General features: G+C 39.1%; 2 protein-coding genes across 9 annotated transcripts in view; one reads left to right on the forward strand and one right to left on the reverse strand.

The window, feature by feature from the left end:
- Positions 1-5,389, reverse strand: part of SLC26A8 (solute carrier family 26 member 8) — a 44,740-nt gene extending 39,351 nt beyond the window's left edge. For all 4 annotated transcript variants that reach the window (XM_089515152.1, XM_089515153.1, XM_089515151.1 and 1 more), the window contains exon 1: positions 5,304-5,389. In XM_089515152.1, the coding sequence (XP_089371278.1) occupies positions 5,304-5,306 (3 nt within the window). In that variant the 5' untranslated portion in view covers positions 5,307-5,389. The remainder of the gene's footprint in view (positions 1-5,303) is intronic.
- Positions 5,390-10,054: 4,665 nt separating this feature from the next.
- LOC149316293 (protein shisa-like-2A) overlaps positions 10,055-18,327 on the forward strand; it is a 29,315-nt gene continuing 21,042 nt past the window's right edge. For 4 of the 5 annotated variants that reach the window (XR_016280699.1, XM_089518658.1, XM_089518657.1 and 1 more), the window contains exon 1: positions 10,055-10,247. Coding sequence is in view for 4 of the 5 variants with exons in the window: in XM_089518658.1 (XP_089374784.1) it covers positions 10,060-10,247 (188 nt within the window). In the remaining variant the exon portion in view is untranslated. Of the gene's footprint in view, positions 10,248-12,688; positions 12,751-13,546; positions 14,060-18,327 lie in introns of those variants that run through there. The other variant, XM_089518660.1, reaches the window with a different exon arrangement.

Here is an 18,327-nt window from a genome sequence, read left to right on the forward strand (position 1 = left end):
TTCCCCCCAGTGAGTCCTCGCTTTTCATTATATGGCCGAAGTATGAAAGCCTCAGTTTTATCATCTTGGCTTCCAGGAAGATCTCTGGCTTGATCTACTCTAGGAACCATTTGTTTTTACTTTTTTAAAAATGACAAAGCTCTGCTAAAGTACAATAAAAACAATACAAACAAGCAGAAGGGAAACTGAGAGGCTAAAAGGGAGCAACAGAGATAATTTATTTGAAAGGAACTTGCAGGCTTGGTTATTGAAGGACAGAATATGAAATTAAGCAAATAATAAGACAAGAAGAGGAAGCAAAGTATTCTCTTGACTCCTTTACTCTGGATTAAAAGCCAAGTGTGAGGCTTTTATTATACTAAATCAATTAATGGGCACATTTTTAAAATGTTAAAAATCATGGGGAGGGGGTACGGTCAGAAGCAGGGTGTTAAGTGTGTGGGACATTCCCCTCAAAATTTGCTTCAAGAAGGAATTTCCTATAGGCACCAATGGAAAGTATCACTCTTTTAACTAATATCAGCTTTGGTATAGGGGAAGTATGGGGGAGATGTAACTATAGAGGGGCAAAATGAGGGGTTGCTGTTGTTGTTAGCTGCCCCAACTTGACCTCGACTCATGGTGACCCTGTGGATGAGACATCTGTATGCCCCTCATCCTCCACTGCTTTGCCTAGGTCTTGTAGATTCAGGCCCATGAATTCCCTAATTGAGTCTAGCCATTTGACATGCAGTCTTCCTCTCTTTATGCTGCCTTCTACCTTTCCTAGAGTTATTGTCTTTTGTAACAAGTCATGCCTTCTCATGATGTGACCAAAGTACAGCACGCCCGCTCCATACGTGAGTGCACCATATGTGGCTTCCACTTTATGTGGAAGCCGCACTACAATACATTGAATGGCACGCGTGCCCATGGTGAGTGCATGTCGTGCCAGTGCGAGCACAAGTTTACGCTGTATTTGCCTTACTTGGGGTGGGGGTGGTCTGGAACAGATCCCTGCATAAGGCAAGGCTCCACTGTACCACAGCCTCAGTTTTATCATTTTGGCTTCCAGAGAGAGTTAAAGCTTGATCTGTTCAAGGACCCATTTGTTTGTCTTTTTGGCTGTTCATGGTATTCTTAGCACTCTTCTCCAGCACCACATCCCAAATTAGCTGATTTTCTTTTTATCTGCTTTCTTCACTGTCCAGCTCTCAGGTTCATACAAGTGAGGACATTGCCGCAAAATAAGAATGATGCCCCCCTAAGAAATTTCGCTTCAATTCCCAAATTTCTGGCATCACAGTATCATAAAACTTCAGTTGAGCATTTAGAAATATAATTTAGGCATCTAAAAAAAAGGGACAGGCAAAATCGCAAAGGGAATGCAAACACTAGGTGTGAAGGATTTTCAAATCCTCACTTTCTGCAATGCTAGAAATTTGGGGAATGAAGGAAAATTTCATTGTGAGGATGCTGAATTCTTACTGTGGGGGTGAACAATGCCCTCATTTTCCCTTCCTGGTGTTACACTCAAGGGGCAGAGGATTGTGGTACAGCAGAAACATTAAACCACAATTCCTGCCTATCGCAGTATAAATCTTGCATAGAGGATGATGAATAGTATCATTTTAAAAGTTGTTCCCATCAATGCAATATGTATTGACTGTATCTAGTTCAACCCTAAATTTTGCCTAGTTAAGGCGCATAAAACATGTGAATGCAGATGCATGACTCTGTAACTGACATTTTAAAAATCTTTTGGTACCCATAAGGAAGGTAAACTCATAAAAATAATGTGCTAAATCTAATTTGAGTGCTAACTAGATGTTTGTGGCCTGTACAAGCTGTTTCCGATTGATGGCAATCCAGATTATTTCCATAGCTGAGCAAGGATTCAAACCCTGGACTCCCAAAGTCTTAGTCCAACATTCAAATCACTATACCAAACTCGCTTTCCTACCAAGAGTAAACCCATTGAACTGAATAAGACTTAAATTAGTTGTGATTAACAATTATAATTAATTTCAATGGCCTTATGGAAGATAGAACTGAAATGGTATTTAGCAGAATATAGTGTATATTCAATTAATTAATTCAAAATAAGTATCACTCCCTCCATCCACAATCATAATCATGTAAGTAGATCTAAATACTTATTGTGAGGGGGGCAGGCAGCCACAAGGTCTGTGCTTGTACATAATGCATTTTTGACATCATAGAACTATGGACAGCACATTGCTATTTTTTTTAAAATTGGAAGTGATTTTTCTAGTTACTTCCAGTTTTAACGTCCTACCTTTGTTTAGAGCCTCTTAAAGATATTTCAATGGTGAGGGGGAAGATTTACTGTGATTAATTGGAGAACTGTACTTGCTGAGAGCCTCTGGAGTAACAGTTCCTAACTTTTCTTTGGAAAGTTGAGATTGCAAATGGAGCAGAAAGGGTAATTTATAGTGGTGCAAATGTATTAGTGTCCATTTTAAAAACCACCTTGAGTCTACAATCTCCCTTCTAGATAAGCTTCTCCTGTTTCCCAGCCAAACACAGTTTAGTATTCAATTGTGCACAGAAAATTGCATTAATTGAAAAGTAAAAAATTCATAATAGATATGTTTTAAACATTATACTTTAGCTTCTGCTTATATTATTGCATAACAAATGTATTACTGAGAGGAAAATGCAGAACATGCCTAGGAGAAAAGTCATTTTCCTAATTGTGTTTTATGTGGGGCAGGCGGGCGAAATATTGCCAGTTCTTTGTTTCTTTCTTGCCGTTTTTTGGTGACTTTAGCTGTTTTCTCATCCTACAAGTGTGTTGTTGTTGGGTGTCTTCAAATCGTTTATAATCCATTTTATGGTGATCCTAAGATGAAACTATCACAGGGTCCTATTACACTCTAAGTCCCAGTTATGTGGAAAGGGTTGGATATAAACACATATAATAATAATAATAATAATAATAATAATAATAATAATAATAATTATTATTATTATTCCAAGGCTGAGAGTGTGTGGTTCGCCCAGAGAGACCCAGTTGTTTTCCATAGCTGAGTGAGGATTCAAATCCTAGTCTCCAAAGTCATAGTGCAAGCTCAAACCACTACCTCATGCTGTTTAGTCATCCAAATTCCCATGAGAAAGGCATTTTATATAAGACAGTTCAATGTACTTTGCTTAGCATATCTGAATTTGCAAACTCTTTTCATTTCCTAAGATGGCTGTTTAGCAAGAAGACAGGGAAAAATGCATCCAGACTGATTTTAAAATCCCAGATTTTGTTCCTGTTCTGTCCTATTTTATACAGATTTACAATAAACTGACCTGGGAAGTGGGTATAAAATGTGTCTGATTGTACAAGAAGCTGATAGAAAATATCTTGGCATAAACAAAATGTGCATGGCTCTCAAAAATAAAATTAGAAAGAATAAGAATAAAATCCAGGGCTTTCTAGGTTTTTTTTTTAAAAAAAATCAGTCTGGAAGCATCCAAAGCAGATTAGAAGACACATAAGAACCCAGACAAATTACATTTGTGTGTAGAATATTTAAAAAAATAGAAAATTTATGAAACAGAAACACAAGTGAAATAGTTTACATGGCCATGCTGGTCATTTCAAGGTGACCTCAGAGGTTGATGTGCAGATGGCATTTAGGCTGTATTGATCGATTTTGCTTAAAATGCCATTAGTGGTAAAGATCCTTTAAAAAGATCTAGTTACACAGATAATGAAAGTGCCATCCATAAATATTTAGTCATTCCTCTTCCCAGAAGATTGATTGGGCGGATTCAGTACTTCCATTCAGTGACAGAAGGCAGCACTGTTTTTAGGGCAGAAACTTTAGTGCAGTGTAAAGAATGCATTATCTTTATGAAGCAGCCAAAACAAAGTAAAATGAATACAATCAGGTCCCAAATACTTTGCGACCCAAAATACCTTGGTGAAGGGCAAGACAACTCACCACCCACCCACCACTCACTGTGTAGCTACAGCTTGAGGAATTCTAGGGGTAATTCAAAGAGAAATGTTATAGCTCTCCATAAACCAAAAACATTCACAAACTTTCTGAGGAAGTGAAAGGATAAGAAGATGAATAAATTAACTGTAGATCTAGCAATGCGAAAAGAGCATGAAATAATATGTCCCACTAGTTTTAATAGAAAAGTATAGTTTTGTAAGTAGTAATTAGATATTCGATTTGTTTCATCATCATCTCCACCTCTTCTATAATTACAACATCTTATGTTTCTGTTTTCTCTTTAAAAATAATGAACACAAAGCTACTTTGAAAATAAAAATGGAAACATCACTATCAAGACATTTTTGAAAGACACTATCTGAGAAAGACAATAAACCAGATTATGTCTGCAATGATTTGAAATGACGGAGGGGTTCTCTCTGTTTTCCATAACAAAGGAATAGTCTTTCCTATGCATTAGTTGTTCTTAACCTTGGGGATCATGGATCCCCTTGAGAACCAGATGAAGCTAGGAAACCCCACCCCAGAAAAATACAATGAAGGAAAAAGAAGAAAAACATTTATTTTGCAGCTAGTTAAAGGACTTCTGAAGCCAATCCATGGACCCCCCGAACAGATAAATGGACCACATGTTAAGAATCCATGCTATACACCAAAGTCACAGACACAACTACCCTATCTGCAGGTGGCTCTGTTTCACTGAACTTTTTGGCATAAGGCCACCGCATTGCAGCTTTGGGGCTCAGTTGAGGACCTGACCTTCAAAATGATCTTTTGGGTTCTGTCTGCAGGTTAGTGGTCTGGTCCAATAGAAGCAAGAAAATCAATGGGGAATATTCTTGCATTGGCAGGGTGACCAGATGTTCTCACTGCAAAGGAGGTCAAGGGACCGTGAAATGTAGGAGCTTTAAGAAAAATGGAAGACATTATCAAATAAAAGCTAAACACATTCATATAAATATTAAATTCATGCTTCTTAACCATGCTCAAAATGGAGGATTTTGGAATTCCTCATGGGCAGAGGGTTGAAATGGTGGACATATCCAGAAAAGGAGGATGTCCATTGGTGTGTTATGAAATAGCCTAATATGCAAGAGGAATTGCAGATAGATCCCAAGGTAGATGAACTCTTGCTTTGTAATGTAATAAAAAAATAATTAAAATAAAGAAGAGTGGGATTGGAGATGAGTGTTCTGTCCCAAGAGGAAGCTGGCTTCTAATCCTCAGCTCCCTTTGAAGAAGAGTGATTTCTTTTTTAAAATAACTTGCCCATTTAAATTTCATATTACTGGCTCTTTAAAAATCTATATCCCACCTTTTTCTCATTGCCTTTCATTCACTTACCATTTTGAACCAAACTTTTTGCTCTGTTTCTTTCCTTTATATATTATCATGCTACTGGTTTCTCTGTATCAGTTAGAACTGTTTAGAACTTCTGCATCCTTTTGAACAGTATCAGCGGCTTCCAATCCTATGTGTCCTCTGACTGAATGTTCCATTGGATGATATCTGGTTTCTCTGATGATTTGTGCATATGATGAAAAACCATAACTTACATCCAGTTGTTTTTTGTGGTTTTTTCAGGCCATGTGGCCATTTTCTAAAATACTTTATTCCTGATGTTTTACCAGCATCTGTGGCTGGCATCTCCAGAGAATGCACAAAAAACTATGGATGCTGGTCATGAAAGCCTTCAACTTTACATCCAATTGTTCCTAATGCCTAAATCCCCATTTCCCCACTCCTTGCAGCATTCTATTTCATGTAGCTTATATTGTAAAAATGTTGTCTTTGTACATGTTGATCTCTCTTGTGTCTGTCTCTTCCACCTCCCATTACTGTAATCCTGGAGTCTAGCACAGTGTTGTTGAACAAGTGATCCCACCTGTCTCCCTGATTGCTTACTTGCTCATTCATTTGGGAAGATGCTACCTGCTTGTACTTCTGATCTCTTCAGGTGACACAGGGAGTGCAAATTGGATTAAAGCCTTTGGGACCTATTGGTTTTATTCATTTGCATATACACTAAGGCTTGCATTACTTTTAAAATGTTTTCACTGGTTTTAAAATGACGTATTTTAAGATGCTTTTAGTCTTTTAAAATTATTGTCAAGTTTAAATTGTTCTATATATTTTTTATTGTACGTTACCATGAGATCTTGGGATAAAAGGCAGGCTATAAATATTGTAATAGAATTAATTAATTAAATCAATGATCACTCTCCTCACTTGTGAATGTTTTCCCTTCAAATTGAAAATGTCATGTCCCTTTACAATTTCATGTTTAATGTGACATGTCCCTGGATATAACCTCAGGTAGTAGATGCTGTAGGAAGGCATGAATAACAGTATCTTGAGATCTTTGGATATAAGGCAAGCTATAAATATTGTAATAAAATTAATTAATTAAACAAACATTCACTCTCCTCACTTGTGGACATTTCCCCTTCAAACTAAAAATGACATGTCCTTTTACAATTACATGTTTAATGTGACATATTCCTGGATACAAACTCAGGTAGTAGATGTTGTAGTAGGGCATAAATAGCAGCATCTTGGTTGTTCCTCCTGAACTGCCTTGCTGTTTCCTAGTATGTTGACAGGCAAAAAATGTGTACGCTACATAATTTGCCCTGAGCCACCTAAACTAATATGCTCCCTCTAACATGACACGGACGGGGCACTGCTCATTGCAAACTTTGAAGGAAGATTCAGCTGCTAGTCAAGTACACTTCCATACCTGGAGTGGTGAAAGGCTCCGTTCTTCATTTCTAATAGCAAAATTGTGATGGGCCAACCCTATATAGAGACATTTTGCTCTGGTGTTGTAGATCTGTGGATTAGCAACAGTAGCTTGGTTTGTCCACCTACACTGAAGTTAATTCCTACATCCCTAAAGGGAAATTGTCATATATATTCAGTGGCATGCCTAGTAAATTTGACACCTGGTATGGATCATTTTTTTTCCTTTTTACAGTTTCCCCCCAATTATAATTATGCAATGAAACAAATAATAATAATAATAATAATAATAATAATAATAATAGCCAGAAAAGAAACTTAGCGAAAATTGCCTTTACTGAACTGTATATATACAATCATGTCTGTAACAATAGCTAAGTAAATAAACTGTAAGCCTTCCTTTGCGTGTTCTTCTTCAACTTTCTTCAGTAATTGTGCCAAGCCTTTGCTATTTCTTTCTAGCAGTGTGGTGTCATCTGCAAAACTTGATGATCTTTCCTCCAGTTTTCATGCCTCCTTGCAAGTCTAATCCAACTTTGTTTATTTTAGTATACAAATTAAACAGATAGGGTGATAAAAAAAGGCCTTCCCTGACCCCCTTGCCAATGGCAAACCATTCTGTTTCTCTACACTGTATTATGTCTTGACAGTGGCCCCCTGTCCTGAGTATAAACTACCCATTAGGATAGTCAAATTTTGTGGTACGCCCATTTCTTTAAGAACGATTCATAGTTTTTAATGATCTAAACACAATCACAGGCTTTACTATAGTTTATAAAGCACAGGTTTATTTTCTTCTGAAGATTCTTTGATGTGCTAAATTATCCAATGTATGTATGCAATATAACAAGTGACACCTACCCGTTCAACAGATGCACACAATTTGAAATGGCAGTGATGCCAGAAGCCACAGACTTTCCACAGGAACCACCTACTTGTGCCTATGCAGACATGGGTCCAAAACACACTGCAGAAATAATCCAGTTTGAGACCGCTTTAGTTGCCCTGGCTCAATGCTAGGAAATTCTGGGAACTGTAGTTTTGTGAGACATTTAGCCTTCAATGTCAGAGAGCTCTGGTGCCACAATAAACTATAGTTCCCAGGATTTTCTAGCACTGAGCCAGGGCAGTTAAAGCAGTTTCCAACCGGATTATTTCTGCAGTGTGTTTTGGACTATGGTTTCGTGGAAAGCTGGCATTTAGGGCCACATTCTAGAATAGAGTTTGACCCTGAACTATAAGAAGCCACACATCATGGACAATATTCAGTGGCTCCAAGCCTGTTTTTGTCAGTTATATAGGTTGGAAGGAAGCTGAAGAGCACTATACATCTGGACTGCAATTACTGGAAGCACTCAAACAACAATAGTGCAACAAACTGGCCCTATGGGATTTTGTTTTCCCATGTATTGACTTGCACTGACTAGAACAAATGTGATAAGGATATATTTGGTTGTGTTATAGTATTTATACTTCACTCTACAGTTGGAAAGCCAGTCTGGCATAGTGGTTTCAGAGCTGGATTGCAGCTCAGGAGACCTGGGTTCAAATCTTTGCTCTGCCATGGAACCCTAATGGTGACCTTAAGCAAGTCACACTTTCTCATCCTAAGAGGGAGGCAAATGCAAAGCCTGCTCTGAACAAATCTTAACAAGAAAAGCCCATGATAAGTTCGCCATCACTTGGAAACAAATTCAAGGAACACAAGTGTGAGTTCCTGCATGGCAGGTGGGTTGGATTGATTATGAGGTTTGGACTGGATGGCCCTTGTGGTCTCTTCCAACACTACTTCTACCTACTACAGGTACTACTACTACTACAGTTGGAAAGGCTCATAGAATCTCAATAAAGATAATAAAACAGGTGCTGCTCTTGGATAGTCTTAAAAATGGGACACAAAATGAAAAGGAGATGGGGAAGAAAAGAGAAACTGAAGAAACAGAACAGTTTCTTACTGTTATGAGATTCCTCAGTCCATGCCATTGGCTGAATAAAAACTGAGAAGAGAGAAAGCCCGGGGATCTTTGTTTGTTTATTTAAAATTTGATTTATGTTCCACATTTCTCCCAGGAATGAGACTCAAGCAATTCAGTCTGAGGACAAGCAAAACCTGATGGTTTATATTAGGAGAACCGACTCTGTTCTGGCTAAAAGAACAAAATTTGTCTAACCATTCTTTTTATGTCCTTGTTTGCAATCCTTTTTGCAATTTTGTTGTTGTTGTGTGCCTCCGAAGTCATTTTTTGACTTACGGAGATCCTAAGGCAAATCTATCATGGGGTTTTCTTGGCAAGTTTCTTCAGAGAGTTTTTGCCATTCCCTTCCTTTGATGCAGAGAGAGAAGAGAGTGATTTACCCATGGTCACCCACTGGGTTTACATGGCTGAGCTGGGATTCAGGCCCAACACTCAAACCACTATACCACTCACTGAACTACAAATCCCAGGATTTCACAGGAGGCAGCCATAGCTGAAAAAGTGGAATAACAGCATAGTGTGGTTTTATATTCATCGGTAAGCCTGCACAAAACTACACATTCTAGGCTGCATCTACGCTGCAGAAACAATGTAGTTTGACAGCGCTTCAACTGTCATGGCTCCATGCTATGGAATCCTGGGATTTGTAGTTTTGTGAGAGGGGGGAAGCATGGTGTAGGGATCTGAGCATTAGACTAGGAGACTGGAGACCAGGATTCAAATCCTCATTTGGCCATGGCAAGCAACCCACTGAGTTACCTTGGGCAAGTCACACTCTCTCAGCCTCAGAGGATGGCAACCACCCCTGAAGGAACTTGCCAAGAAAACCCCATGATAGTGATACTTTAGAGTCGCCATAAGTCAGAATCAACTTGAAGGGATGCAAAACACAAACAACCCCACACAAACGAGATAGTGAGCTGTCAGAGAAGCTGCTGCCACAAACAACAAGTAGATAAATTTATTTAAATTTAAATAAATTTATTTACTTTTAATTTTTAATTTAATCTTTAATTTGTTTATTATTTTAAAATATTTTAACTTTATTATTATTATTATTTTAAATTTATTTAACATGTTCAGTTAATCTGGATGCAGCCAAGAAAAACAACAACGAAATAAACAAACACAGTAAACCCTTCCTGGGTCCATTTTTGTTTTTCAAACATTATTTTATTCTTGTAGGATGATGATGATGATGAGGGGAAGAAGAAGACCAGAGGCGCTCGAGGCGGGGCATAATGGCGCCGGGCGTGGCGACGGTTGAGGCGCCTCAGTCTCCTCAGGAGAGAAGAAAACCAGCCGCCAAAGGGCTGTGAGGAGGACGAAGGGAGAGAAGTGAGTTTGGGGAAGGAGGGCGAGGGGTCTCGTCCTGAGCAGCCATGAGCGCCGACTGCGCCAGTTACATGGACGCCCAGCAAGTGCTGGTGAGCGCCTTCCGCTGCCCGCGGAGGGAGGAGGGCGACGAGGCCAGCGCCGTCTACTGCTGCGGCTTCCAGGACGTCAAGTACTGCTGCGACGACCCCAACAGCTTCTTCCCTTACCAGCACAGCTACATGTGGTGGCTCAGGTGAGAAGGGCAAGGGAAGGGCTGGCCGCACACTCTGTGTCTCTTCTTCGCTTTGGGGGTGTGTGTGGTGTGTGTGTGTGAAACTTCTTTCCCAGGGGGACCATCCACACGCCTCTTCCAGCACCAAGGAGGACCAAGCCACCACTTACAGTCACAGAGTTAGAAGAGACCCCATTCTGCCATGCAGGAACTCTGGCTCAAAGCACCCCTTGTGACCCATGGCCACCCAGCCTCTGTTTAAAGACCTCCAAGGAAGGAGACTCCACACACTGTCCCACTGTCAGACAGACCTTACTGTCAGGACGTTCCTCCCAATGTTGAGGTGGAATCCCTTTTCCTCTACTTTGTATCTATTGCTTCATGCCCTGCTTTCAGGAGCAGCAGAAAAAAAGCTTGCTCCTTCCTAAATATGACACCCCTTCAAAATGTTTAAACAGGGCTATCATATCACCTGCAGCTTCCAGGACGTCAGGTATTGCTGCGACGACCCCAATAGGGTACCCAGTGCCCCTTTGTGCAAACTTTTCATCCCAGACCACGCAAAGACTGCTGGGTGGTATTTGGGCACACCTCCGTCCCCCAACTGAAAGGACCAGAGGTTGGCTACTTTGGTGCACCTGAAACCTCCCTCACCTGGTCACCCAGGTGGCAGCTGGAACTCTTCTCCAGGCTAAACATCCCCAGACCCTTCACCATTTTAGTCGCTCTCCTTTGGACACATGGCTCCAGTTTCTCAATGTCCTTTCTGAATTGTGGTGCTCAGAACTGGACACAGTATTCCAGGTGAGGCCTGACCAAAGCAGAATAGAGTGGCACTATTACTTCCCTTGATCTAGACACTATGCTTCTATTGATGCAGCCTAAAATGCATTGGCCTTTTTTAGCTGCCACATTACACTGTTGGCTCATGTTGAACTTGTGGTCTGCTTGGACTCCTAGATCTCTTTCACATGTAGTCTCCTTAAGCCAGGTGTCTCTGCATTTCATTTTTCTGCCCTAAGTACAGTACCTTACATTTCTCCGTGCTGAGTTTCATTTTGTTAGCTTTGGCCCAATTTTCTTGCCTATTCATGTGGAAACAGTATTCCAGGTGAGGCCTGTCCAAAGCAGAATAGAGTGGTGCTATTGCTTCCCTTGACTCTAGACACTATACTTTTACTGATGCAGCCTAAAAAGTTTTCCTTTTTCCTTCTTTCGCCAGGTCCCCCCCCCCCCCAATTTCTTTCTAGAAGGTCCTCCATTTTGTGGTGTGGTAGCATAGTTAAAATTCAGAATTTTACTTGCTCAGGAGCTAAAATTATAATTGTTATTCCAGGTCATGTCAAATGTTCTGTAATAGAATGTAAACAATCTGGAAATGGCTCCTAACTTGAGATTTTAACTCAAATAAAAGGAAGTACTGCATAGACAGTTTGGGGACGGTAGATAATAGATTTCCTGTTCAGGGAAGCGTTCCCAGGCATTGCGTGATTGTTATTTGATGTTTTTAATTTGTTGCCTGCCTTATTTCATTGAACCATTTCCTGTATTGTTATGTATTATTATTTTATATGTATTATGCTATTATTTCATAGAATGTACGCCATGGGCAGGTTTAATTTTTTTAAATCTGTTTTATTGATTGTATGTACAGCACTTTGTAAAATCTACAGCACTATAAAAATAAAGCATAATAATAATAACAACAACAACAACAGCTGCAGCTAAAAATATAAACAGGCCCAAACAGATAGGCCAAAATAAAGCTGCTTCAGGTCGCTTTGGAGGTATGCTGTTTAAATGCTACATGCGTCCTAAGAGGCCAGAAGCTGCACCAAAGTCCTAAGGACTGGAGTGCAGCTTTGGCACAGCTTCTGGCCTCTTAAGATGCATGTGTCATTTAAACAGCATACCTCCAAAGAGACCTGAAGCAGCTTTATTTTGGCTTGTCTGTTCAGGCCCTATGTCTCCTTTTCAAACATGGCTAGTCTTGGGTCTCTCTTAAGGAAAAGAAATCCACAATCAGTGTTGCCAATTTCCAGGGAATTCTCCGGAATCCAGGGAATTTAATTAATTTATTTTTGGGGATTTTGACTGTATAATAATAATAATAATTCTGGGGATTTTGGTAAAACATTCCAGGGGATATCCTTGAGGTTTGTTGGCAACACTGTCCACAACAGTGCAATGTGGCAGCTAAAAAGGCCAATGCAATTTTAGGCTGCATCAATAAAAGTATAGTGTCTAGATCAAGGGAAGTAATAGTGCCACTCAGTTCTGCTCTGGTCAGGCGCCACCTGGAATATTGCATCCAGTTCTGGGCACCACAATTCAAAAAGGATGTTGAGAAACTGGAGACTAAAATGGTGAAGGGTCTGGGAACGTATAGAGGATGTTTGGACATTTTCTGCTGGAAATGGACATATCACAGGTAAGTAAAAACATTTCTACTTCTTTTCTAGGAGCCTGAAGCCCTCTCATAATCTCAGTTTGCAAGTACAGGTTGGAATTGCTCACCAGTCAGGTAAGGACAAGTGCACGCTGCTCATGCTCAGAGTACTGCACTTTAACAGCTGTGCAAATGAATCTTGTAGCACCTTTGAAGGCTGTATCCACACTGCAGAAATAATCCAGGTTGACAGCACTTTAACTGCCATGGCTCAATGTGATGGAATTCAGGGGTTTGTAGTTTTGTGTGACATTTAGCCTTCTCTGTCAGAGAGCTCTGGTGCCACAACAAACTACAGCTCCCAGGATTCCATAGCATTCAGCTATGGCAGTTAAAGTGGTGTCAAACTGGATTATTTCTGCAGTGCAGATGCAGCCTAACTGAAAGAGAGAAATTGGTAGCATGAGCTTTTGAAGACTAGAGCCTACTTTCTCAGCTGCATGCAGTCAGATGCTCATGCTCAAGTCTACAAAAACGTGTGCTACAAGGTCCCTTTGCATACTGATTTTCCAGACAATTCTTTAACAGCTGGTTAGGTTCTGGCCATAATCAAAGTTTGAGAATGTGAAGAGTTCTAGAGATGAAATGATTAGAGTAGGAAATGACCAAGCAGGGTTAGCTCTGGTTAGTTCTTGGATGGGAGACCACCAACAAATACCAGATGCTGTAGGCTATATTTCAGAGGAAGGAACTGGCAAATCCACCTCTGTGTATTTCATGCCTAAGAAAACCCTATGAAATTAATGGGTTGTCATAAACTGACAGGTGACTTGAAGGCACATACAAACATACACACACAGGACTGGTGTTGCTGCACAAACTCAGGGCTGGCCATATAGTTATTTCATTTATATTCCATTTTTCTCCCCAGCTGCCTCCAAATATCACAGGTCTGAAGTGTCCTCACAGTCCAGCAAATAGCTCCTTATTTACTTTTACTCTGTTTTTACCGGCTAACTGCATGAAAGAAGTTGTAGCAGCATAAGCTTTCATAAGTAGACGAAGCCTTCCATAGCTCACCAACCTCCATAGTAGTTTCTTTCAAACAGTCTCAGAGGTACTAGAAGAGCTCTTTGCATACTGAGATGGCTATGTTTCTGTTTTACTGTCAGAGAATTTCAGGCTCATATGAGAAAACAGCTCCATGGCCCTTGGGTACTATATGCACCTTCTCTACTTCAAGCTATAAATCATTTGCAGATGGTTCTGCACAGACAATGGTTTTGGGACCTCAGTTACACATCTGGCTAGAGCTTGCTATGGAGGTTACTGAATTATGTGGAGGGGGAAGAATAATTTACCACAGTTTTAAGGATGCAGGTGTTTACAGCAGAGTGGTTAATGTGGGGTTATCTTCTCTCTTTCCTGATAGCAACAAAAACACAATTTCTCCTTAACATATTTCTAACCACTTTGTTGGTGGCTAATAAAACATTGGATTTCTACCTATTTTTTCATTGCATGCTTCCTACTGAGTGATAGATGCAATGTCATATTAATGATATAGAAAAGGGAAGTAGTGTTAACTATTTTAAACTAAAATTAATTCAAATGACAGTTGTGGTCTTGTACAATGGTCCCGTTGTGAATTGTGAGTGAAAGAGACTCTTGGCAAGAAACTGATTTGGTCCAAAAGCCATTTCAATCATCTGTTACCTAGGTGGCCTTAGGCAAGCAGCTGTACTTTGTCTTTTTTATATTTGCAATATGGAAGTTGACTGTGGGAAAGCTATTGGCAGTGATAAGGATTGCTGCAATATTGCAGCCTTATAGAAGCATGCCAAAGTTTAAAAGCTCATAAAAAAAGGAATTGGCTAGCCTTTCTCCAATAGTACTTGCATTATTTATTTGTGACTCAAAAAAGCAAGAGAAAAAAAGAGAATATTTTATTTCTAATCACCTGGAAGTGATTCATAATCTGCACAGGCAAGCCTAGTGCTTGGGTATTTACAAGATATATCATAACGCAAAATACCAGCTGGTGCTAAATGGCTGTAAAACACTTCTAACCCCCCCCCCCTTATTCAACCTTTCATAAATCAGGGCTGTTATATATGTGTCATCTTAACCTCTGATTGCCTATATTATATACCCTGTATACAGAGTAAAATAGCAGTGTAGGGCACTAACCTGAACATGCCTACTAAGAAATAAACTGCACCGACTTTAATGGGAATTGGAAGTAAAACTCAAAAGTAAGTTTATTCAGGACTACAGGCAGTTTCAGCTGACATTTGACTAGGGCCATTTTTTGCTAATGAGCAGTGGAATGTCTGTCCTTCATGGACAGAAAAGTTACTTTGATTTTTGTCTTTATGACTGTATTGCAATCTCACTACAATAATAATAATAAAATTTTTATTACGGTCGATGACCAGCATAAAACAATATAAAAGAGTACAATATTATACAATGCCCAATAGGAAAAAACAAAATAATGCAAACGGTACAGTACAAATACAACAGGAATACAGCTTGGAGGCCATAAATTCAAATAACTATATAGAGTGAAATCAATAGAGTAAAAATTAAAAATTAAGACACCATTTTTCTTCTACAAGCTATTGCAGCAACGCAAAAACTTGCCACCTTGGTTGTAATCCCTGGCTGCTGATCGGCCAGAAGGTAATCAATGTAAAATGTATCAGGTTTACCTGGTATTTTTTGTAAAATTGGTACTATAAAACAATGCTGCAGATCCTGGTAAAAGATGCAATACAATAAAACATGCCTCACTGTTTCTACCCCCCCAGGCCCACAAGGACATAAACGTTCACAGAATGGTTTGTTATTATACCTTCCTGCAAGTAAGGCCTATGGAAGTACATTAAATTTGGCCAAGGTAAAGGCTTTCCTATACTTTGGATTTGTTAGATTTTTCAGATATGCAGCAATGACAAAGCCTCTCCCACTGTCTTTAAAAGTTGAGTGTAAAGAGGCTGCACTTTTATGATTTTGTAGTTCAATGTCCCGTATGCGCTGGCAGATGTTCTCTTTGGCTTTTGCGTGTCCCATAGCTAGAATAACAGATTGCATATTGTGCATGTAAATTAGACTATTTGTGTAAGCAGTTATCTACAATTCATATTTGTACAATTTGTGCAATTCATTTGTACAATTCATACGTTTCAAATGACATATTTAAATAATCTAAAATAAGTGCTGCTTACATGAGACAAAGGGATTTTTCTAAGAAGGAAGCACATTAAGGTTGTGCAGGTGTAACATCATGCATGTACTGATGTACTAATATAAACACTGGTCTTAATCATTCTCTTAGTTTAGGATACTGCAAAATTGTGTTGTAAGGCTCAAATAAACAGAGTTTAGAAATAAATTATTGTAATTACATCAAATTATTCCTAATTTGCTAAAAAAATTGTTTTAGAAATCATTATTTAAATTGTTAAACACCCATCACAGTTAACAGGATGAGTAATTATGAACATTTCATCTTATTTTAATTATTTCTTTGGTATTTACTGTTTTAGTAAGTTTAATAAATGTTTAAATATATAAAACTAATGTGTAACCATCACATTATTATATAAAAATGCGACAAATTAATTTTGTAATTTTTGTTAAAATAGTTAATGCTAAATTAATTGATAGCTTAATGTTAGCAAATTATCTTCAAAATAACGTACATTTCCAGGGTTGGAAATGTATGTATTGCTTTGAACTCTTTGGAGAAAGGGCAGAATCTAAGTTTAATAACTGAAAAAAGCACTGTGACTGGAAGAAGAAAATTAGGGGTAGTTTAATCTCTAACATGATTGCTGAAACAGTACTTTGATAAAATTTGGCATAACATTCATAATTTTGTCATCATAGCAGGAATATCTAATTCTGGATTTCTTTAGCATGCCTCTGTACCCAATTTCTTTTAGAGACTGGCATCTTGTCAATATTGCAGTCAAGGAACAAACATGGGTATGCAAATATGTGTGTAACAAAGCCCTGATATAATTTTTTTAAATAAAGTTTTAAGGGATTTGTTTGGGAAACAAATGGTGGGGGAAGGTTCTCCAACTTTATGTTTTCACATACCATTTAAAAAATTTTCTTGCCCAGTTCTAGAGGCATATCTGTTTCTTGCAAACAGGTGCCTGGAACCATACTCCGTGTGTGTGTGTTTGCACGCACACGAGAGTGTGAGAGCAAGCACAACTTTTGTTGTTAACTACAGTCAAGTCAATTTTGCTTTATGGCAACCATGTGAATGAGCCCCTCCCTCCCCAAGTTGAGTATCCATCTGGAATGAGGTCTATTTCTTTTCCTACTACCTTCAACCTTACCAAGTATTATTGTTGTTTCTAGAAAGTTATGTCTTCTCATGATATGGCCAAAGTATGACAGCCTCAGTTTGGTCATCTTGGCTTTTGGGGGAGAATTCAGGCTTGATTTGCTCTAGGGCTAGGGTTGCCATAAGTCAGGACCTCTAAACTGGGACAAATGTAGGACAAAGTAGGACAAGATTTTTCAAATGGAGGACACTTTTTGAAAATGGAGGACACGCAAAAAAATTGCTGTTTTTTTTTTAAAAAATGTTAATATAAATGCATGTTTCTTAGGCATGATCAAAATGGAAGACATTTTGGCAATATTCCTAGACAGATGGCAGAAATGTACTTCCCTTTCTGGCCAAACCTCCCCCCTCCATTCCAAAAGTTTTTGGATCATCGCAAAGCCTTGATGGTGATGATACTGATACCAGGCTGATGGTATCAATATCATCACCATTGCCACAACAAGGCAGACCTCTGTTATGAAACAATTAAAAAAAATACATAAAATAAATAAAAAATAAAGGGCCCTTTCCTTTCCTTCTTTGGGAAAGAAATTGCATGGTGCTAAAGCAGGGGTGCCCAACTTGGATAGGAGGTAGGGGCCGAAATTAAGGTCGGCTAGGCTGTTTGGGCTGCCCATAGGTTTAGGATAGTGAAATGTAGTCAAAATGTAGTAAATTCAAGGAAAATGGAGGATGATTGTAGGTTGCTGTGGGTCACTTGACTAATAGGAGAGCAAGCAGTGGCCAACCACCTGTCAAGTAATAAAAATTACAGACTTCACTAATACTGATGTCCAGTTTAATCAGATCAACAATGATATTCAAGTAATTTAATACAGGGTTCAAAATGTTTTCTTATTAGCTACATTCCATAATATATGATCAATCCAGTCAGCCTTCCACATTTGCAGGCTTGATATCCAAGGAAACCGGATCCAGAAATATGTTAATAATGATGCTTTCACTATTTTCCAAGGGGTATAGGCTTGTAACTCTTCTGCCATCATCATTTTCCCCTGTAAATTTATTCTATGGCAACCAGTGTCCTGTATGGTTTGAACACTTAATCATGACTCTGGAGATCAGGGTTTGAATGCAAACTCAGATATGAAATCCAGAGGGTGACCTTGGGCATGTCACACTGTCTCAACCTCACAGAAAGATGGCAAAGAGAAATCTTGCCAAGAAAAAACCCATTTTTGAATCCCCATTTCTGTGAGGCTGAGAGAGTGTGATATGAGTCCTGAACAACTTGAAAGCATGCAACAACACATACACACCACAGCCATCAAGTTATATAAACACACCACAGCCATAATCCACACACACAGATTTCTCCCCAATACACCTCTTGTAGGGTG

The sequence above is a fragment of the Sceloporus occidentalis genome, unplaced genomic scaffold (assembly GCF_023333645.1).
Source record: "Sceloporus occidentalis isolate IW3139 unplaced genomic scaffold, rSceOcc1.0.p SCAF_3, whole genome shotgun sequence".
NCBI classification, from domain to species: domain Eukaryota; kingdom Metazoa; phylum Chordata; class Lepidosauria; order Squamata; family Phrynosomatidae; genus Sceloporus; species Sceloporus occidentalis.